The 23,800-nt window shown below is 39.9% G+C and overlaps 1 protein-coding gene across 1 annotated transcript in view; it reads right to left on the bottom strand.

Annotated features, from left to right (window-relative positions):
- LOC105454931 (nephrin) overlaps window positions 1–23,800 on the bottom strand; it is a 74,275-nt gene that overhangs the window by 6,925 nt on the left and 43,550 nt on the right. Inside the window, exons 4-16 of the mRNA XM_011697910.1 lie at window positions 15,900–16,088; window positions 11,314–11,490; window positions 10,326–10,616; window positions 8,705–9,004; window positions 7,039–7,175; window positions 6,293–6,446; window positions 5,709–6,011; window positions 4,358–4,633; window positions 3,698–3,988; window positions 2,854–3,032; window positions 2,049–2,469; window positions 753–908; window positions 96–223 (exon numbers count right to left, since the gene is read on the bottom strand). Coding sequence (XP_011696212.1) covers window positions 96–223; window positions 753–908; window positions 2,049–2,469; window positions 2,854–3,032; window positions 3,698–3,988; window positions 4,358–4,633; window positions 5,709–6,011; window positions 6,293–6,446; window positions 7,039–7,175; window positions 8,705–9,004; window positions 10,326–10,616; window positions 11,314–11,490; window positions 15,900–16,088 — 3,002 coding nt within the window. The remainder of the gene's footprint in view (window positions 1–95; window positions 224–752; window positions 909–2,048; window positions 2,470–2,853; window positions 3,033–3,697; window positions 3,989–4,357; window positions 4,634–5,708; window positions 6,012–6,292; window positions 6,447–7,038; window positions 7,176–8,704; window positions 9,005–10,325; window positions 10,617–11,313; window positions 11,491–15,899; window positions 16,089–23,800) is intronic.

The following is a 23,800-nucleotide window of genomic DNA, read 5'->3' as shown; positions in this document are numbered from 1 at the left end:
GGGGGGGGGAGTGGAACAGAAAAAGTGTTGCTAGAACTCAAACCTACCCTCCGGAATTACTTGTTACTAAGAACATACTGACTGATGGCACTGACCACGTAATCATTAGCGTCGAAGTTGACGTCGCTCTTCTCGTCCGACATCGAACTTAATTCGCCGGTCATGGTGTCGCCGTTGACGGTGGACGGTGCATACATATCCGCGGTCTGCGACTTATTAATGCCTGTGTAAAGATAACGTATAGTGAGCATGCGAAACGGCAAAGCGAGACGGGAGTAGTAAGTCTACAGCCGCGCACAGAAGATGAATTTAATCGAAACGATTTAATTTTGTGTTTTTTTTTTTTAAATTACTTTAGTGTGCGCAAATCACGAACTTTCTCGATAATTTATAGGAACAATTATAAAAGACATAACGATAAATTTAACGCTTATGAAGTTATATAATAATAATGAGTTAATTACCTTTAATGAACTTTATCAGAGTCCATAATCATGTATTTATCAGTCTATTACTAATTAACTTCATTTAATTACCATAATTGAACTTTAAATTCCTTGAACATTTTGATTAGATTAAATGTACGGTACTGTGTGCCATTTTCATTTTACTGTAAAGTATCTTTCAAAATTTACTGGGAAGGTAAACCGGGCTCTCATCTTCTCTGCCGTGGCTGTAGCCGAACGTTGGGCTAATCTTCTAAATTGAAGCGCGCATATCGCGCTAAAGTGTATCATTGGTCGCAAACTTACGAGCTTTATTTCGCTTTCGTATTATGTACCACAACATGATGAAGACATTAACGATAAAAATGATGACGGAAGTCGCCGCTAACGTATAGATATAATTCAGCGGAAAGTCGCCCTTTTCCGAGAGGACGTCCGGCAGGTTTTCCTCTTTATTCGGGCCTAGGGAAATAAAGGAGAGAAAGAACACATGATAGATATTATATTTACCAGCACGCTGGACCTTCTTTTTCGACTTTATTGTAGCAAAGACTATGGTCGCGGCAATGAGTAGGCAAGCAGAGGCGGAAACAGTGATGATAATGACGATGATGTAGGAGGAACTATTCTCGCTTGATGTCAACTCGGTTGGTGGCGCCTCGCCTGTAACCCAAGCCAATGCCCCATCACCGGTTTATGTTATTCATGCAATGAGTCGGTCTACATTGTTAGTCACACGTTCAACTTCGAAATCCTCCGGCTATTGCGAATGCTATAAACGCCGCTTATGTGGCGGATTTACAGCCACTAATTAGACAAGTCAAATAGCAACTAAATACTCTTGCTCAGCTTAACTATTATATCCCCTTGAAAAAAAAGGCAAGCGAGTAACTCTACTGTATTCCCGTTCTCGTGTAAAATAGCAATATAAAAATAACATAAAAAAAAATAAAAAAAACATAAAAAATAATAGTAAAATAACAATGCGCGGCGCAGTTCATATCGAGATTTCAAAATTTCAACCGTAACTTCCTTCTCAAGCCAATTTTTCTATCTTGAAGAGTTAGAAGCGCATTTGAAAAAAGTACTAATGAAATCGTAAAAATTTCAAAGCTAAGCGTCACCGTATATGATACGACCATTGGAATATGAATCATGCTGAAAATCACTGTATGATACTTGTAAATGTAAATGTCCAGTGTACTTTATTACTAACTAACCCGCTGGATATAAATGCCATGCGAACATTCATGAGACACACTAAATGTACGTAACGTAATACACGATCAACCTAATTACTGAGTACAATTAATTATGTGGATGCGGGGCAATCGCGTTTAATTATGTCTCGATGATCTGCATAATGATTTTGCAAGCTGTTATTTTCCACCGTGTAGCGTGAATAACGATGTACTCTCTAATGCATATATACCTCGCATGTGAGAAAAAAAAAATAATTATCATCTCCGTGAGAGAGTGTGAGATCTTTATGATTATGATTTCTGCCGATATTACGTTTTCGTCATACTAGATGTATATTGGAAGGTCGCTGTGTTTTCGAAAATAGGTAAGCGAACTACGGTGTGTTTATCTGCAACTTACGAAGCGTCTGGACTTTGACGAGATCCGGCAAGAAACCGCTGTCTCCCTTCTCGTTGATGGCCTTTACGCTAAACACGTAATAAGTCCCCAGCGACAGGCCGGATATAGTGGCCTTGTACTCGCCGGGAGGGACGTCCACGTAATGATAGCGATCCTCGTAATCCAGCGCCTGTCGCCATCGTATCTGATGGGACGTCGGCAGGCCGCCGTCGAAGCCGCGCTTCCAAATCAACGTGACCGAGTCGTGCGTATAGTTGTACACCTCCAGGTCGCTCGGCTTGTCCGGCGGCGACGTGACGTCCAGAAGTATTTCGTCCGAGGACTGTCCCATTTTGTTGTGGGCGCGGCATTCGTACTTGCCGTAATCCTGCCCTCTCACGCGGTAGATGGTCAACGTCGTCTCCGAATAGAGCTCGGTCAGCTGGAGAACGTAGAGAGGAAGTTACTTTATCAGTAAGGAAGACAAAAGTACTATTGAGACGTCAAGAACAGAAAGATATTTCGAGCACGTGGCGCGCGCGTTCCCGAGTACACTGCAGTCCTCGCAATGATATAGTTATCGTTTCTCTCGGCACACAATTTTAATTGGGTGTGCTGTGACCTCTTTACAACTTTCGAATTTACAACGGTAAATATCCTCTTAACTACGTCCGACATGGAAATTCTATCAAAGCGAAATTCGTTCGAAGTTAAACGAAGAACAAGATTTACAGTACGCAATACAATGCCGCGGAGCTCTAAAGGAGATATACTGGTAAAGGAAGTCGTTATTTAGGAGATAAGTACATCTTATAAAGCGACTTACATCGCTGTGAGTGATACTATATTTATCCTCGGTTGCATTCGGCAATAAAGTTTTCCCATTGAAGATCCAAGTGAAATGCGGCAATGGAGATCCTCGCGCTTTGCAGAACAATTGGACGTTTATTCCTTTGTTCGCCGCTGCCTTTCGCGTCAGCGGGGTGTTCGTCATTTCCGGTTTAACTGTGCATAAAAGTACCAGTAAATTCTTTATTATCGCGCTTTCCGATACGTGAATCGCGCGGGCGAATGTATTTCGCCATGTTTCACGTATAGATCGCGCGTATACATCTCTCGCAAGATACAATTAAACGACATTTTTGTTGGCAATTATAGAATCAGCGACGCTTCTATTAGTTGGCTATTGTTGATTATCATTGACTATCATTTGATATTATATTAACTGAAGCATACTGCAATAACAACATTTAATTATTAACATCAATAATTTGGCCACTTTTCGCTAGAATATTCGCTATTAATTATTTATTCCAATTTAGTGTATAAATATTGAGAAATAGATAGTAGCCAATACTATTAATCGTACACGAATTCTTTCAACTTTTTGTTTCAGATTCACATGCTAAATTCATTTGCTCGTGTAAAATTTTTTTTAAATATAATATAATAACAGCTAAAAAATTCATTACAACATGAGGTACGGCAATTAAATTCAAACGATACACAGCGATTAAATTACCATACGATACGATATTTAAATTGCTACAATTATTAAATCAAATCCATTCAATTTTTATCGCCCGCTCAATCGCGCTTAGAACGCGCTCTCCATTTAGAACTCGGTAGTATTATTATTGTAAGTAATTAAAATGAAATTCTTTACGTACAATTCGTAATAAATAGAATAGGATCCGACGTTACGTTGCCGATACCGTTGTTGACCTTGCATCGGTACTCGCCGACGTCTTCCTGGCTGGGATACTCAATGTGTAGGTACGACGTCCGATTAACGAATGACGTCGAGTAACGTCCCGGTAGCTCGGGATTCGATCCTATTTTCTGCCATGTGACAAACTCGTCGCTGATCGGGCTGCCGTCGACTTCGCAGAACAGCTTCGCCTCGATACCCGGCGGGTAAACTATCCCCGACGAAGAAGTACGCTTGATTTTCGCTGGATCTGCGGGACATCGCGGGTAAAACCGTGAGTCGTGATTCTCACGTTAGCGAGAACAATTTTATATATTAAAAAGGAAGCTTTTCACGATCACTTGACATCTAAAACAATCATTATAGGCGAAAGAGACAAAGATATTAAAGAAGATTATAGATTAAAAGAATTATAAGAAGTTGGGTAAAAAATTAGAAATGTAGAAAATTGTGAGAGACAAATAATCGCGATCATCGCGTAGATACATTTTAAAGTTAATCGACAATTTTCTTGAGATATCAAACACTGCGCTAATACTTTCTTTATAGTGAAATTAATCGCAATCGATATCGTGATGAAGATTATTTGAAAATTAACATGATGATATTGTTTACTTACACTGCACGGTCAGGTTCAGCTGATAAAAGGTGGTCCCCTCCTTGTTCAGCGCCTCGCATATGTACGTGCCGCCGTCATGACGATCCAATTTCGTGATATTTAGCGTGGCACCGTGCGCGGTTATTCTCTTACCGCTGCCACCCAACGGTAGACCATCCCTCGTCCACGTGTATTCCGTCGTGTTGGGATTGCCCCTCGCCGATACGGAAATCACAAAGGGCTCTCCTTCCAGGCCGGTTAATTCGTAAGGGTCTAACGGCGAGAATATTGGCTTGTCTGTGGAATAAAAAAAAAAACAGGTCCACGTTATCGTGTTTTATTTTCATCGGGCAAGATGTTAAAAAATAACATTACACTGTTAAATCGATAGTGCCAAATTTAATCCTATGATATATTTGAGTCGTCACTAGTCCTACTTAATATACAGTTATTTTTAATTAAAATAATATAGTTGTTTTTAAAGTAAAACAATGGAATTTAATTCGGGTTAAATTTAAACTGTTTTAAATTATTTAATTCCAATTGTTTAGTTAACAATAACTATTAAGTAGAAGCAGTAGCGACTCAAATATTATCATTAAATTCGATAGATTTAACACATACTTTAAATAGATATATATATGTTTAATAATAATAATATTGTAAAAGAAAGACGTAAATAAATCTTTAAAATTGCTAACTGATAAAATAATATAGCTTCATTTTTTTCACGTTTATTATACACGTTTTGAACGTTTATCACACAATTTGATTTTTTTTCATTCTCTGAATGTAATCGTACAATTAAAAAAAACTTAAACAATCCGCGTATTGTCGTATATTCGAGCAGTGAAATTATAATTCTAAAAAATATGAAAAAGATATAAAAGCTTGTTAAATTTATATATATCTATCATAGAATATCTATTTAATATAAAATATTTTTTTTTAGTATCGCGCGCGTATGATTGATTATTTTTAAGTGCTTTTGTAACAAGCTTATATAAAAATACATAGCAGATTAATTTTTCCCCCCTTCGCAATCTCACCTCTATAATGCATTCTTCGCAAACGTATTACAACTCATTTCTACTCCAATTCATTATTATTGTACGCCGTTGTTGTTGTTGTACGTACGAGATATCGGGAATAAAATGCAAATAAATTTATATCAGAGCGCGATCCGATATATCCAGGGAGATAGAAAGAGATATAACTGCCGCGCGTTCGCGCTCTCCGCGGAGATTTCCGGGTTGAATGCACCCGCAGTACGGGTATATACATATATATTACGATCGTGCGTGCATGCTGATCTCCCGCAGGTGTAGAGATTATGTTGTTAAGAGCGCTCTACTTAAGGTTCTACACTCACACAGCACGTCCAGCGTCGTCGCGTCGTGGCTGGATCTCCCCAATTGGGTGTTCTTGGCCTCGCAGGTGTACACCTCGCCGTTCATGTCCTCGGTTAAGTCCAGCGTGAGCTCGACGGACGAGAGGTAGCCGCCGTGTAATCCGGGCTTGGTGCTGTTCCTGGTGCCCGGCACCGGTATCCCGTTCTTCCACCACGACATTTCGGCGGCGGGATTGCTGCTGCTCGACTCGCAGATTAGACGTCCCTCCTGGCCGGCGTGAAAATCCTGGGGCTCGCGGTTAATCTTCACCCTCTCGGGCGGAACTGTGGAGGTGGTGAGAAAAAAAGAAAAGAAGTCTCGACGGTTCGTCGTTTAAAATATATACGGCGCCGTCGTTGCCGCCGAGATTCGCGATTCGCGTGACGTGGAGAAAAAGTGGAGTAATTACGGCGTCGTTCAATCATCTCTATGTGCTAGCATTTCTTACTGGAGAAAACTTAACGTCTCGCTCTCGATCTAAGTGAAGCGACCTCGATTAAAAAAAAAAAAAACGTACACAAAAGAATTCTGATAATGAATATACGGGATGAGTATCATATCTTACAATTGACTTTTAGCACGAGAACTTTGAGAAGGGGGATCTCCGTGGCGGAATTCGTCGCCTCGCATCGCACGTGGGCATTGTTGTCGGACGCGTTGACGAGTATCGCTAGCTCGCTCGTCATGGCTTGATTTCGCTGTCTCACTGTGCCGAGTACCTGCGGCATAAGACAATGGTTAATGCAACGATCTATGCAGTGTGGCTCAAAATATTTAAATTGATATAAGATCGAGACGCTTACAAAAATTAAAGGGCTTCAAAAAGGAAATATGTAAATCCGTATGTAAATTGTAAGATTTTAAAAATCAAATTTAAAATGAATAACTCTTACAAATCATGGACATTCAACTTTTGATTCAAGATTTATTTTTGCCCGGAATTCTTTAATTTCTATTTGAGAAATACTATTATTTTTAATAATCATTATAACTTCAAAGACCGAACTTTCTGTTTAAGACACTGCGACAAATTTAAAATAACGACGAGTTGTAATTTCTGCACAACATTTTCGAATATTTATAATTAAGCGGATTTATAAAGAGAAAAACCGAAAAGTACATTCTGGGATTAAATAATTTATTAAATTAATAGAGATTACTTCTCCGTTATTATCACGTCTTCATTAATTAGCAAAAATTTTAAAGCTAATTAGGAAAATGAGGAAAGAATTTTGCGCTCCTGTCTTTTGAGTTTATGTGATAATCCGCCACTACTAGACTTACGACGGTCCTTTGTACGAGTTCACGTACCTTGCGGTCGTTCTTGTACCACGTTAACGTGGGCAATGGATTACCCGCTACGGCGGTGCAGCTGAGCTTCAGCACCGTACCGGCGGTTATCGACTGACTCTCATCGTGTCCGCTGACGCTTAGTCTGGAGGGTGGATCTGCAAGATCGAATAGGTCCGGTCATAAGCGATCAATTACCGTTTGACCGTATTATGAATCTCTGCGACATTTGTTATTATATATACTTCCGATTTAAGAAAATATTTCCATTTCGAGAGTAAGAGCGCGAATGTGAGTTGGAAGAAAAAGGTCCATGCAGTAGAGAGATTTTTTTTATGTCAGGAGCGAGTGTGTAATAAAAAAAAATGAACACGATTTTTTGTCCCCTTCATTTCATCTTTATCGCGCCGCAGTTCGCGCGCGTTTATCGCTCGTCCGCGCCCCCTTTGTCGACATCATCTCACTGTTCATTGAACATGTTCGCGGTAAAAGGCTTACGATAATTTGTAAGGATTATTTGTTGAATCCAGTTACATTATTGGACACGAGTGGCATTCGTTATAGTCTCGGATTGCCGAGCGCGGTATTGATTGGAGGCCACTAATTGTTTAGTATATTCAGACAGCGAATAATTTTAATGCATGTAATTACAAGCTGAAAACGCAGTTGATTATACAAGGATTATTTATTTATGGCGGAAATTAATGTCGGTCGATTACGGTTGTATTATTGCGAGAGTGTATCATGCGCGCAACATGACGTTATGTCGAATATGTTTAATGAATTCTGACCGTCCGATTCGCGGGATGGTGTGCGTATGCGTGTTTTCGGTTCCCTTTCCCCCTCCCCCCCCCCTCGGTTAACGGCGGCACGCGGTCGATTAATTTGTCATCGCGTGCCGTGAAGATGTCAGCGGGAATGGGCAACAACATTATCGCTATACCCAATATTTTCTAAACACGCTACATACAAATTGATTCGTTCGAGAAGATCGAAACGCGATATCCGTCATTTCGACGGCGGACACCCGAGGAGAGAATCCGCGCGTTATAATATTTTATTTTGGGAATGGGAATTATTTTTAAACTTATCTTAGCTTTTCTGATCTCATTATGCGCGTTGAAATTGTGTATTGTTTGCGACAGAGATGGCATTTCCGACCAGTTAAAGAAGTAAAAAAAAAGACATGAAGATTTTTATATAATATTGTTTCATCACATATTAGATAAATATATATTAATATTATTTATGTTTTAATTAAAAACATATTGAATGTGAGTGGATTTCACTTTAACGAGAATATCCAGAGGATTAATCATTGCATTCACGAATGCAGCTCGAAGAGCGTAAATAATCCGTTGAGAATTACGTTTTTCATTTTAATCACGTCAATCCCAATCTCGATTTTACCCTAACGAAGATTTATCTAACGCGGTCACTAAAAAAAATAAATTTAATATCGTTCAATTGGCAATTGAAGGGTCCTTCCGTATAAGATATCTCGCAGTAGTTCCGGTACACCCGGTACGCGAGTGTGTTCTTTGACGCGCGACGGAAATTAGATTTTCGCCGCGGGCGAGAAGCGCGCGGGGTCTCGTTACAACTGCAATGTGCCGGGGAGCGCGAGAGACGCGCTTGTACCGAAGTGGCTGGGCGAAATTGTATGATAGAGAAGAGGAATGCTCACATATCACGTTGATGGTGTGCGTGCCGACCACGTTCTCCGTGAGCCGGGTGTTGGAAGCGTGGCAGATGACGACGATGCTGCGGCTCTTGCGATTAATGCTGAACGTCACGTTCGAGCTGGTGATCCAGCCACCGTTCGGCGCCAGCTCCGTCTTCGAGGCGTTGCTCTCGAAATTATGCCCGTCCACCGTCCACTTTATGTCCGCGGGCGGATTCGAGTTCTCCGTCGTGCAAGTAATGAGCACCTGGTCGTCCGCCTTCGCCTCGGTCGGACCGGTGATGGTTACTCCGGTGGGCGCGACTGTATGAGAATAGTAAAGTCAAACCGCGTGAAAAACCTCGAATTAGTTCATCTAAACGGCGTTTCAGAAAAAAACCCATAGCGGAAATAGTATATAGATAAAGAATGAATAGATGGATATAAAGAGACTTTATATTCTACTTTATTGATTTGGAACAACAGCAGATCCAGGATAAACGTTTAGCGGATAAAACATACGTGCGTATCGGTATAAATATCGAAACTAGAAGAAGTAATTAAGAAGAATAGAATGATTAAATTTGCATTCTTGCGATCTCGATATTCCGCTAAGCAAATTTCCGGGAAGTCCGAAAGCCAACCGGGCTACGTTCGCGAAACTAACTGTCGCTCGCCGCCGTCAATTTTCATTTTTGACGTTGGCCGTAAAAATATGAAATAAAGTTCACCGACAGGCTGTCAATAACTGCAACAGTACGGTCGACAACCGTTTACCCCTTAATCGTAAGTGTACGATAAGCCAGCCACGTAGTATTTTCTGACTTTATCCACATATATCACGTGAACATAAAGTTAGCAAAATTTCAATTTGGGTAAACGTGAAACGCAGCCTTGGCGAAAATAGAGAAGCGGAATTATTTATGCGGCTGTTCCGTCGGCAAGAGCTCGTCCATACGCTGTGCAACCTTAGTTGTGCAATACTATGCCTTGCGGTAAAGTAATGGCAAGTGCCACAGACAGGCACCAGGCAACGTTTAATATTCTAACACCTTAAATACGTCTCAAGTATCACTCGCGAGAAATACGTATTCTGCATGATTCAAGAATACAAAAGATGGCATCTTACGCAATAAAATCCATATTTTTTTCTTACATCACTTTTTGAATCTAGTATAGTTTTGTACCAATTAAATTATTTTCCTTGAAAACTGTCAATTCAGCAAGACAAATAACATGAAATATAAAATTATCGAACGTAAGTGTGGATAAATTAAATTGAGGTATTTTGCTTTATTTATTCACGCCGTGCATTTTGCTTATTTATCGCATTTAATTGTATATTCGATTTGTATTAATATAAAAAGGATCATAATATTTACATAGGGATTAATATGCATGCATTGTTAAACGTGCTAAAAAATTAAAGTCCATTATTCGATCCCGATTAATATAAGAGACGATAATAACGCGCGATTACACGGGAGGACGGGTGTAATGCGCCAGGGGAACCGGATGAAGGGACGGTGGATTTCTCAAGAGAGTGCGTTTCTCGAAATGCAATTTGCAACGTTTTACCGCTACCTAACCGCGCGCAATTATCGCAGACGCGCGCGCACACAAACACACACACACACACACTTACAAAGCACGGTGAGATCGACGTGCACTTTCATGGGCTGCACGCTCATGATGTTGGAGACCTCGCATCTGTAGCGGGCCTTGTCGTCCTCCGCCCGGGCTATGAACGAATACACGTTCTCGCTGACGCCCTGGCCCCGGCGATGGGCCGCCGTGACCTTCTCGTCGTTCCTGTACCAGACAATTTCCGCCTGCGGATTTCCGCCGCGTGATCGACAGGCGAGCTCCACGTTTTGACCGCGCTGCACGGTCTCGCCCTCGGTGTAGCCCTCTATGTACGGCGGACCAGGTGGATCTGCGGGGCAGACGCGCGGGACGTCGCGCCGTTAATACAGAGAGGCGTCAAACGGGCTAACGAAACTAATTATTTTGAAAACGTAATTGGGGTCGAAAGTCATTCTCGGCTCAAGTAGTTCAAAGAGATGACGTGCGTGACGAGAGAGAGAGAGCGAGATTTAAGAAGAGCCCTAAATAAATCCACATCGTGCATTCTAATTCTTATATAACGTATCAAGCGAACCGCGATTCACTCCGAAAACTATATTATGTAATAAATTTAATTCTGACTTGCTCATTAATTTCAGTAATTGGCAAACGCGAAATAATTTGGCTATTACCGCGATACACATCTCGCGATACCATATATCTCTAAATTGGCAAGGTTACTCTTAGTTTTGGCTCTTGTTATCCTATATATGTTGTAAAACACGTATAAAAAGCATTCGCGTTTTTATTCGCGTGCAAATGAGGCTCGCGTCGGTTTTCCTGCGTAAGTAAAGCGTCGCAAAGTTAAAGAGCGCCCGCGGACTTGGAATTAACGTCTTCGGCAATTCCCGATGACGGACTCTCATTTCCGTATAATGCCTTTTTTTCACGCCAATATATCGAGTGTGCTGACACGTATTACGACATAAGCGGTCACGCGAGTGCACGGTTTTTTTTTGTGTACAAGCGTATATATAATAACATATACGTGTCGGTCGTATACTTACAGAAAACGGAAAGTGTGACGGTGGCCCGCATAGGCTTGTCTATTGGTATCGCCAGGTGGCTGGCCTCGCAGGTGTAATCCATCCCATTATCGTCCGCCGTAGGCATGATGGTAATGGAACCGTGAGTGTCGTACTTGAGCAATTCCTTCGTCTCCCCGGGCTTGGCCGTCTCCTTGTCTGCAACATTGTCCGCGCAAATCGCGAAATAAATACCACCTGCCATCCGTCTTCTACTTTATAGCCGCGAAAATTAACCGCTTTCCTTTGATTACCTTCTTTTTTTTTTTCGTTTGCCTTTCATGTTACTCTCGAGAATTTCAGAAATGCGGAATAGCAAATTTCCATAAATTCCAAGCTGCCATTTACCCCTGTCTCAGGGCAGCGAAATTAATCACTTTTTTTTAACTCATTCTTGTTTGTTCTTTACAACTGTCCAACAATTTCGAGAAAGTGCAGTAGATGATGTTACGTTGAAATTTTATTAATTGCTTTCTGAATTTTCCGAGAACAAAAAATTGCTCTCAATTCAAATTACATATATTATCTCTTTCAACATTTATAATTAGTTTTAAATACTTATTTAAGATAATTAGTATACGTCGGCCGTATCTGTCGGATACAGAAAGAACGATTTTCTCGGAAGATCTAAAAATTTTGCTAGCTACAGATCTGAAAATAATTTTGTTGGAAAATTAAACTGATTGTGTTAGAATATCAAAACGTTTTACAGAAATGCTCGTCATTTTTTAATTTCCAACAAAATTTATTTCCAGTATTTCTGTATCCAGCAAAATTTTTAGACCTTCCAACAAAAATCGTTATTTCTGTATAAGCATTTTAAAGCTTCGTATTTATGGCAAAATTAATTGCAATTTGCGGTATTGATTCTTGATCGAGATTCAAAAGCGACTTTAATCGCTCAATTATTTGCGGTGGTTGTCGAATTAATTCGCGATTCATGAAGAAAGTTGAATTATTCATATAGGCGGCGCGCGCACGAAGATACCGTAATTTACATTAGAGTCGCGAGCAGTGTACGCAACGTCACGAGAAGGATGTTCGCGATGCATCTCTTTTTAAATCTCCGTTAAAAGCCCCGGACAAGCTTTTACGGCGAAAGCGCGACGCGCACGACTCTTTATTCCGCGCGCTGCAATCCACGCCGCGTTTTCGGGGATGCGCGCCGAGGATACAAACGCTCCCGACGCGACGCGGACGCGGGGGAGGGTTTGGGACTGGATGCGTAACGGTCGGGGGAAAGATTGCTGCTGGAATGACGGAGCGAGATGCGAGCGAGTCGTAACAAAGGAAAACGACGACGATCGCGATTTATTTCTGCAGGTAGACTTGCGTTTCACGCTGTTCGCCGTTGTCAGGTATAGCGCGCATCCGACAGATGTATAGCGCTAAAACAATTCAGACATTTCTCGCCTCCATCTCTTGAATAGTCAACGTTGAATAACGTTAACGTCGGATAAAATATCATAAGTGTTCGACAATATTGTCCCCGCGAGGACGAGGAGGAGGCAATTGTTATCGCGCTGCGGAGAAGAGATGTGTGCACGGAAAGAACAATTTTGCTGGATCAGAAAATAATTTTTATTCAATGGTTAAAATAATTTTGCTGGAAAGTCAAAATGATTGCTAGAATATCAAAACGTTTTATAGCAATGCCTATCATTTTTAACTTTCCAACAAATTATTTTGATTATTGAACAAAAATTATTTTCAGATCTGTATTCGGCAAAATTTTTAGACCTTTCAACGCAATCGTTCTTTTTGCGTAAAGTTGCCCCCCTCCGCCTTACTACTAAAAATTTAAAAATAACCATTACTACTCGATTGATGGTCTTTTTTAATAGTATTTGGTAGTCTCGATGATTGGTAGTCAAAGTTGTAAATATTAATATGAACAAGACATACGCGTATAAAGTTAACCCCTCCTTTCGCAAAATATCTTGTCTTTTTTTTATATGATTATTTACAACTTTGACTACCAATTATCGAAAATGGACTACCAAATATTACCAAACGACCATCAATCGAGTGGTAATGGTCGTCTTTGAATTTTCAATGGAGGAGGAGGGGGGAGCAACTTCACACAGCTGCGGAGAAGATATACGTTAACGCACTTAACGTTAAAGCGGCCTAATGATAACCACAAGGATAAGTTCACGAATAATGCGATTTTTATATTACGGTGCGTTGCAGAATTTAAACGTTATTATTTCCCGTTTTTAAAATGTATTATACGAATTGCGACGGAATTGATGTTCATGTTACAACCGAAAGGGATAATATTAAAGTACGTAATGTAAAATAATATTCGAAATACTCATTTTACCTTGCATCGAATAATCCGTTAAATGTAAAGAGCAAATTTGTTTTAAATACCTATAAATTCATCATAAGTCTGCTTACGTGTTCCCCGATAATAAATTCGCGTTACGCGATAATCGCCGATGTTCGTAGAAGTGCGCGCGCTTTTCCTTCTACATGCATTTTATTATATGTACGTAACGAGTCGGATATATTCGCGGCGTTCGCGAAACGCATACAGCTAAATTTCTATAATGTATCGGACCAATCACACGTTTAATTAAACGATCAAAACGGCAACTTGAGCGAAACGCCAACGCAAAACGCCGGCGGTGATGTTCTAATATTTTTACACAACGCTCTCGTGTTGAAGTTTTTCATTTTTCCTTTTTAAATTAAAACCATTCGGCGCTGTATGACGATTCTACATTTTGTAAAATTAAGTCATCCCCTTCTCTCTTACCTCTTTCTCTCTCTTTTTATCTTTCCTCCCTTCTATTAGATACTGATTAATATTTCATCACCGACAAGAAATAGCAGTTTCTGCATTCATTGGATATTCATTCGTTCATTCCTGCTCATCGAAATAGTTAATGAGGCGTCTTTATGCATCACGTTTCGCAGAAAACTTTTCTTATCTACTTTCGACGACTACGAACTCGCATTTGCAAAAATTTTGTCGTATTCATTTCACGAACGCCCACTGGCGCACATCGTATCGCGTCGCGTCGCGCCGCGTCCCTTTTCATCTCCGTCCGCACTATTTATCGATGTTCTTATCGGGATATATTTTAGCCTTGCGCGCCGCGCCGGATGGTGGTAAAACGGCGCTCCGGCCGATGCAATCGTTTGATGTCTCGTCGGGCTGTCTCCGGCCGCGAATGTAAAAACGCAAGCGGCGGCAGCTTATAGCGAACGCGAGCCCGAGCGCGAGCGAGAAGACAGGAATGTCAATTTCGGTAGTTGGAGCGCGGCCAGAGTTGTGTGTCACGGGGATCGATCGAAGATGCTCTTGGCAACTGGAAGCGGCGCTAAGAGGGAGAGGCGTCTCGACGCCGTCCCAATCTTTTTCCCACTTCCACCGAGCGCGCGTCGCGCGGTGGAGCGCACCCCGAGCACGAAGCTCCCATCGACGAAAGGCGAAGATTACTTATTCGCCTCTGAATATCGCGCGCCGCGCCGGTACTAAAGCCGCACGATCTAAGACCGGGCGAAACGCGCGCGAACGAGCACGAATGAACAGCCAGCTCCGGCTTCAACGAGAGCGATCTGACACAGCCAGCTATTCGCTTAAGTCATCCATTCACGCTCGCTCGCGCTACTCGCTTGCTTAGTCCGGATCCCATCTCAGTGCTGTATATATTCACGGTATTTCGTTTAGCTTGTACATAATTACGACGGATTTGATTAACTTGGACAATATAAAAGATCGTAGAGAACATCGCCTTTAGAAAGCGTTCGATTTTTAGACGCTTGAAAGACTTGGAAATCCTTTTACCATGTCTTTTTCCGAGTCTTTGGATAACTTTGCAACTGTATGAAAGAATCTTTTTTCACAATTCATGCGCTTAATACTCATTTCGCTTCTATGTGTTGAAAGACATGCGAAAACATCGTTTTCTTTGTAATTTTTCTTGTGCTTACAAAGACACGAAACTAAAGGCAGATAAAGAAGTACATATGTTGGAATAAAATTGCTTTGAGTTAACGAAGCAAATCCTTTTTTTTTTAATAATTGTGTAAAAAAAATTCGTATATTCCTGTTATCGATGCGACATATTTATTGAATGCAGCCTATTAATCTACTGACATTAAAAGATATACGTTGAACTTGTCAATAATTTCTGTTACATCACTTATTTTGTAGATCCATAAAAATTATTAAAAATAAAAGAATTTAATCAGTCTTAAATTAATTAATCTTCCTGATATTTCCGCGAATAAAAATTTAACATAAAAGAAACGAATATAAATATACAGCATCGTTATGGCAGTTATCTTAAATATAACATCAAACGTCAATATGGCAGGACAACGGCAAATTAAAAAAAAAACTCGTTCGTGCGCGTAAATGGAAGAATTATTTATGTCCGATCGCGAAATTTAATTAGATGATACCGCGTTATTAGGATCCAGAAATGCGTTTATCTGTGCATGCGACGGTCATTTAATCCTCGTCGCGTGTAATAACCGTGATATATTCATTCGCGCGCGGGATTATCGTAATCGAATATCAACGTGCGTAACGGAATAGCATAGCTACTTACCACCCTGGATGGAGATCGGGGTGATAGTGGTGTCGCCGCCCTTGATCTGCACGTTTCCGCGGTACCAAATGATCGAGGCGGCCGGCTTCGCCGCACTAACGACGCACTCCAAGCGCCGCGACTCGCCCACCTTCACCTCGATTATCTGCTTCTTCGGGTGATTGCTGATCGACACCTTCTGCGGAGGGGCTGGAAAAAGAAAAAATGTATTTTTAAATTTTTTTTAAACTAGATTTTTACATGATTTGTCACGCGGAGAAACATCTTTAAAGCGTAAAATCTATTAGCGCAATAAAAATGTAATATATATATTTCACAAAGTATTTGATAGTATCAGTATTTTATTATTTACAATGTACTAAATTTTTCACTCAGAAAACATTTTAATTCATAAAGAGGCAATTTCCTCTGCCTTAAATAGGATTCACGCATCACTCTATTTTATATTTTATTATATGTACTTTATTGATTTGAAAAAATATAGCAGCTTGCTCGAGAGCTAGCGATCGCAGGTATTGCACATGCTAATATCTTAATTTGCAATCGATTTACTCTTAATGAAAACGTACATCCCCATCGTTTCTTATAATCTTTCAATATTCGATATTAGTAACTGAATCTTAATAAATTAAGATCCTATTTAAGCTCACCGGAAGTTAATTAAGGAATAAGATCCTCTTATCTATGGTCTCGAATTTTGCTTCGCGCAGGAGAATTTATTTTCACTCCTTCGAAAACTGTACTATCGACATTTCATATTTATACACACAATGTCCCACTGTGCAATAATTTAATAGCGTACTCCTGAAGATGAGTTAGAATTGAAATTATTCTAATACTAAAAATGAAGTTGCCACTTGTTCTCGAGTTGCAAGCGATCGAAGTTGGCCAATGCTACGCATAAAATTTGCACGGTCCGTAAATACCGCTCAAATACCGATCCGTTATCCATTACCGACTTTTTGCAGTCCAAGTATAATTTCTGTAAAAATATCCCTTCTCTCTCGTTCAAAGTAACGTATAAACGCTACTCTTCAATAAACGCGAAATCACAACGCGAAATAATGGGTCCGTTTATTTCGAAAGGAACGGAATATTCGAGAACGTACATTTATTCTTTAATAACTTAAAAGTTTCGCGATGGGGAGTACTGAATGCTCCGTTTATTCACGATTGTTTGCATTGCCACGACCCCGTCGTACGTCGTCGCCGGTGCGTCGACACGATCATTTTTTTTTCGACGATTAAATAACGATCAATTTATGTCTCTCATGCAATTCTCGTGAGCGTATCGATGATGAGATATATACATATCATGTTAACGAGCACGAATCACATCTTGCGCAATGTATTCGTTCGAAGTACAATTCGGAGCGACCGAAAACAGAAATCTTTTCACTGCGTGTTCACTTACGGGCAACGGTTATTCAATGTCTGCTCGCGTTACTTACGGGGAGTATACTTGGCGTCGACTTGGCATTGTATATTCCGTGTCGTGCTTTAAATTTTCGGATATTTAGATGCTCAACTTGCGCCCTCGTATCAAAACCGCGAGATAGTGGTGGGAGTGATCTACGAATCGAGCGTTTCGAACGACGGAACGTCGCGCGGTGCCCGCGTCGATCGTTCATTATAGTTCGAAGTACACGGAGAAATGAAATATTTCGGTATTCACTCTGTAATATGTTAATGCAATAATTTTCGTCGAAGCGTAGTAATCTAACGTAGTAACGCGCGTCGCGCGGCACGTATTGTTGTACACACACGGTGACCTACGACGAGCCTCGAGGTCGGCGGGCGACTGTTGTACCTGTGACGTCGCGTTTACCCTTCGGCGCGACGCAGGAAAGCGAACGTCTTAGCAGTTACATCAGTGCTATTGATTTCTGTGATTAACTACTCGCGAGTGTGACAGCTAATCGTGTGCTATCGACGTAAATTCGACGATTTGACCAAAGTTCTCTTTCGCTCCGAATTGCCTCGCTCCGCTAATTCACGGGACGTCGCAAGAAGTTAAGTGAATTGCATCTTCTTCTATGATTGCGTTGTTCTTCCGTCTCAACGTATGGTAAAGTGCATTAACATCATGTGCGATTAACTCCGGGAGAATGCCAGGTAAAGTGCCGTCGTCGTGTATCCTGGTGATTAGCGCGCGCGCGCGATAATTACCTGTGTTCTCGCGAGTGAATATCTTCCGAGTATTAGGAAGAAGCAGCTTACACCGAAGAGATATTATTTATTATCAATTTATGCTTTACTACATACACGAAATATAGACAGTTCATTAGATATATTCATATCGAATTTTATAAATGTATACGTATATTTCGTACGAAAAGTATATTACATAATTTATAGAATTCTCTTTTTAAATATCTGTTTAAAGAATAACAATTCGCGTATAATTATCATATTTTGAAATACAAATTATTTCGAGCGTTGCTATAATTTAGATATATTTGTATTTTACAAATCGAGAGTTTCTACGAGCCGACGATTTTTCATGCTGCAATTCGCTTTTCCTGCTCATACACCATTCCGATGAGTGCTAAATTATTCTTTATCTTCGTTGAGGTGTAATGGATTTGTAAAAATAATGTGAAATACACGCAATACACATAAAACGAGAAAAATCAGAAAATAATGGAAAAATTAAAAACCTTTTCTCCTGATAATTATTAGTATATAAAATCTAAATTTTTGCAATAGACGTAGCAGTAAAATATAATATGCAAATATAATTCTGTAATATTTATTGTTTGAAACTGTTTACTGTTTAAACATATTTTTAAAAAATTGTAATTAAAATTATGAAAATATAAATGTAATATAGATCCATTGCTCTTTTTTTAAATTGGAGAGACTCAGGTTAACATAAATATTTAACTTTGGAATGTACATATTTCATCGTATTTTTTTATGCAACGCAATAATTGCAAGATATATAAATCGTCCAAAATTTTATAATTAGATATACTTGTTAAGAAATAATATGTTACATTAATTCATTAAACAATTAAATTATATTTGGGTAATATATTTTAATAAATACACAGTTGATTAAGTTTTTGAATTGCTTAAAAAATAGTGAAAGTAAATAAAAAAATAAAATAAAATTATAATAAATAAAATATATCTTTTAGAATATAAAGCTTTTATTCAAGTTCCTTTATGATGTTCTGTCTCATGAATAATGAACATCATGGATGAAGATTTATATATTGAATTTATGTAAAATAAAAATAAATTATTGTCTATATTACTAATTAATAGAAAAAACTTGTTAATATTTAGGTATGTTACTTTATTTTTCCCTCATTTCTTTTTTCTGAAACGTTTTTTGATAAAAATTTTAAAGTCTGTAGCTTTTTCCATAGTTAAATATTATAAAAATTAAAGCCTCTCTATTGACATTGATTAATATTGGAATCATTCAAATAAGAATTAATATTATTTTGTATAACAATTTATATTTAAAAAATATATTTATATACGCGACATCATTAGCCAATTTCGTCAGTCTGCTACAAATATAATTCCGTATCGGTACTTTCGACTTTTAATTAATCTGTAAAACACAAAAAGTTGAAGTATTGCACAATGATTGTATCTCGTATGTGCATCCCGAGCAAATATTTTAAATTATTTAACCCCGTATTGAAATTTTTTGCATTCGCCTTTTTGTGCCTGGCGGCATTCGTGCAATAATTACGTCGTCATGCGCGGTTGCATTCGGTTAAGTATGCCGTAGACGGCATTTAAAATCGAAGCGCTCGACGCGCTGTGCGCATACCGTTAAATGGTCGTTTCGAATAAATTGCGCATATCGTATACATAGATTTTCGGACAGTGGGGTGATAAACGATGCAATCTGCTGATTTCGGACGATCCGCGTTCGCTCTTGTTTTATAGCACTCGGGCTCTCGCGCCAATCTCTCTCCACATCCACGAGTTAATTTAATGTCAGAATCGCGCGCGCGCGATTTATTGCCGAATTCTATTAAGCGCATACAGAAAACCGTGCTCGTCGGCGCAATAATTATATACGAGGATGTGGCCCCGTAACGTAAATGCGTAATCGCATTTAGCCTGATCGAATTCCTTCCACTTAGGCGGCAATAACTTGCGCGCGTAGAACGTGACTACCGTAGAGAGAGGTTCATGTAGATTCTGCGAGATAAGGAAATTATATAGGCGATAATAATGTTGTAAAAGAAGATAGATTTCTCGGGTGATCGACAGGTTGCTCTTCATTTCATCTACGATCAAAGATCGGCACGAGCTACTTAAATGGATACTTGTTTAGCCAATTTCGTAAAACAAACGTCTCAATATCTGGAATATATCCCGTCCAAAATATCTATCTCAAAAATTGAAATGCTAGAAAGTAAAAATGTAGCCGGTTTGTTTAAATTGTGATTGCATGATGGTTTAAATTATACTTGCATGGTACTCCTCAGAGGAGAGGTTCAATACAGCGAGGCTCGAAACGATGAAAAGTATATGAAGATGGTTGACGCGTTGATTTGAATTTAATGATTATACTATTGACCCCTATTTTTGTCGTTGACAATATAATTTTTTTCCTTTTATATTGCGATCCTATTACAAAGTGAAAAGCCGTCATTGAAGTATATGTTATCGAGGGCTACTTGTGCATCCATTCAGGCATTCGCATTCAATCGGTCGACAATGTATCAATTCGCTATTGACACAGCTGAATGCAACGTGTACTTCGTGCAAAATACCTCGGATAAATAAAATCTGCATTATGAAACTGCCGCTATTCCAATAGAACTTTATTTTTTCCGTTAATAACATTTGTCGTGCACTTTGTCGTATTTTTGGGAAATCCGAGCACACAAAGCGGCTAACTTTTTAAAAATTACATAAATATTTTAAAACTATAGGTATTATGCAGAGCACATTGTTTACTAGTTATTATACAAATGGAAATTAATAGTAAATTAAATCTCTAAAAATTTAATTTCCTGCAAAAAATTGACTGCAAATTTAATCGGTAGCGCAACTAACAGAAGTTTAATTGATTTAAAAAAAATCAATGAAACAAAGATCGATATTCGGCGTATTTTTCTACGCTCTAGCCGGACTCTCTTCGGTATGAAAAATTTCACACGTTCCTGCAAGATGACAGAAACGCAGCTTGCTCTCTCCTTCTGAAGAATTCGTTCGAACAACGCGGTCGTTTGTATAAAGGAAGAGACCCTCTCGATCGAAGACCAAACACATTTACGCGCGAGCGGTTCCATTTTTACGGCGTAGTTCGCGTAAGAGACACTTTACGCGGCCGAACGACAACGGCGACGTCGTCGACAACGGCGGAAGCGGGGGAAAGAGGGGAGGGAAAAGGGCGCGCTGATGCCGGTTATCCGGCCGCGCTTCTATACTCCGTCTGTCTCCTCGAGTTTATATTGGCAGCCGCTCGGAAATCCTCCGGGGGATGCACGCGACGAGGAGGAGAGAGAGCTAAACTACCACCGCTATCCCGGAAGCTACTTCGTCACCGCGAAACCCGACATAGAGCGGATCGGTCGGCGCGCGCTACCGCCGCCGCCGCCGCCACTGGATCGGGACCCATTACCGATCCGAGATAAATTTTCCCACTTCGATATCCTCCTGGGCGCATTCGAAAGGGTCGCGTTCGTCTTCGGACGCGGTGAGTGTTGCGCTCACGGGTGCTGCTACAGCTCGGCATCCATCGGCGCCGCCCGATATAAAGCGCGCGGCGCGCGAATGCATCCGCAAGAGTAAACGTAGTAGGTAACGGTCGTTACGCGTGCGTTTCCTGACGGCGGCAACTGTCGGAACATTGTCGCCGGCAGTTTGCCTCCTCTCCCTTCCCCGTATCGTATTGTTCTCCGGGAGAAATATTGCCCTCGGTACACCCCGCTTTCAACATTTAAACGCGCCCGGGTGTATTGTGTCTCGTATATATATATGTACGTTTTCGACACGCGGGCTTTCTTAGACGCTGCTTTCGAAAGCCAATAATTTAACCATTAATTATAACGACTGATGAATTATTGAACGTTTCTCAATAAAAGATGATTTACGCTTAACTTAACAATTACGTATACATACAATATATTCTGCATTCTGAAGTTTTCATACAAGAAACTCCAAGAGTCTCCAGATTTTTAATTATCAACTAAAAAACAACTTAGACAGTTACAAAACTAGGTTACTTTAATGCTTGTAAAATATTTCTACAATTTATCATTTTTTAAATATATTTATACTTTTGTATTTTTCCGAGGAAAATCTGAAAATATTTTTTATGTGCCATAATTGCGGTATGCCTTTTTATGAAATTCTTTGCAAAATTTCGCATTAGATCGGTATCGAGTTTTTAATTTTCGATACTGTTTATCTTGCGCGATTAACCGTGAAATACTTGAGGTCTCGATTGGAATATCAATTTATTGTTTATACGCGGAATAAAACGCTATCGCCTTAATAAGGAGAATTGAGTTAAATTCAAATTAGAATGTTGGTGTGAACGCGATATTTAACGTCCGCGTTATCTTCGATATATAAACCGGTCTTGGGGAAATTGCAGTGTAAATGCTAATATTTCGTGGAGACCGTAATTTCTAATAAAAAAAATCCTGTAAATATCTATTTACGCGTTAATGTCACGGCGTTAAGAAAAATGAGCGACGTTTATTGATAAATGCCGGATGACTGTTATTGGCGCCGATAATTTACGATCGTTTATCTCACCTTCGGCGCGAATCGCGAAGCCATTCTTGAAGAGATCACCGTCACCGGAGATTGGCGCAAAATTCCGAAGATTCTCCGTCGCCGACGTCATAAATGATTTCTTATAGATCCGGTTTTGGCATCTAAGCGTATCCAAACATAGATAGGCACTGCGCGCGTTAAAATGTAATTACATCCCGTTTACGAATTACGGTCGGAATATATAGCGCCCGGGAACGTAAATCGAGCTGTAAAACTTTAACACGTAAAGCAGAGAACTTGAACTCTTGCATATAAAACCCGATATTATACAGTCCAGCTGCGTTCGCAACGTATCTCGCCGACAATATTGCCAACAAAGCGCTATATTGAATTTGCACCAATCTAACAATGTATAATATTGAGCTATGGTCGCAATTGGAAAAAAAAAATCGCATTGTCAACTTTCTTTTCTGTCCCGCGGTGATTTTGGATATTTTCTGTTATAAAAACCGAGGTTATAAAATTACAACGCTACAAAATCGGATAACGGTAAGCGGAGTTTAACAAAACATTCGAACAGATTTTTATAAAAAATATACACTGCACACGTTTAGATTTTCGAAACGGACATTTCGTTTAAAACGCACTAACATTAAAGCGCTGAAACGGACGTAAAAAAAAAAATATATATATATATATCGCATGCGCCTGCATGCTTCAATTTAATGTAGCAATTGATTGTCACTAAACAGAATATTGAAGGCCTTAATAAAATCGTTCAAAAGAGAACTGCGCGCTTTCCGCGACTCGTCCATTTCAACGCTTTTCGTTTGGAAATACAGTGTAGAAAATGGCAATCGCGGGAACAATGCGCCGGCAAGTGAAGATGTCAAACGCGATACAGAGAGGAGACTAATGGCGACACGGTTTCCTTCGATAACATCGCTATCTATTGCAAAACGGCGAGTACAGAAAGATGGTGTCAATTATGCGTTAAATACTTATTCAGCCCGCTCAGTTGCCGTCTCTATTCCTGCCTTTAATTCGCGTTTTTCTCATCCGGTTCGCCTCGTAGCCACATCCGTCTCGAGTCTTATCTTCTCTCCGGGTGCGACGCGAGAGTTTCAGCGCGAAGAGGCACGAAAGTCGAAGGGACTGTTCTAATTACACGAGACCGGAGAATACGGAGAGAGGCG

Source organism: Wasmannia auropunctata, unplaced genomic scaffold (genome assembly GCF_000956235.1).
Source record: "Wasmannia auropunctata unplaced genomic scaffold, wasmannia.A_1.0 LD335972.1, whole genome shotgun sequence".
In the NCBI taxonomy this organism is placed as follows: Eukaryota; Metazoa; Arthropoda; class Insecta; order Hymenoptera; family Formicidae; genus Wasmannia; species Wasmannia auropunctata.
The sequence above is the reverse complement of the archived record's forward strand: the minus strand, read 5'-3'. Positions and strand labels throughout refer to the sequence as shown.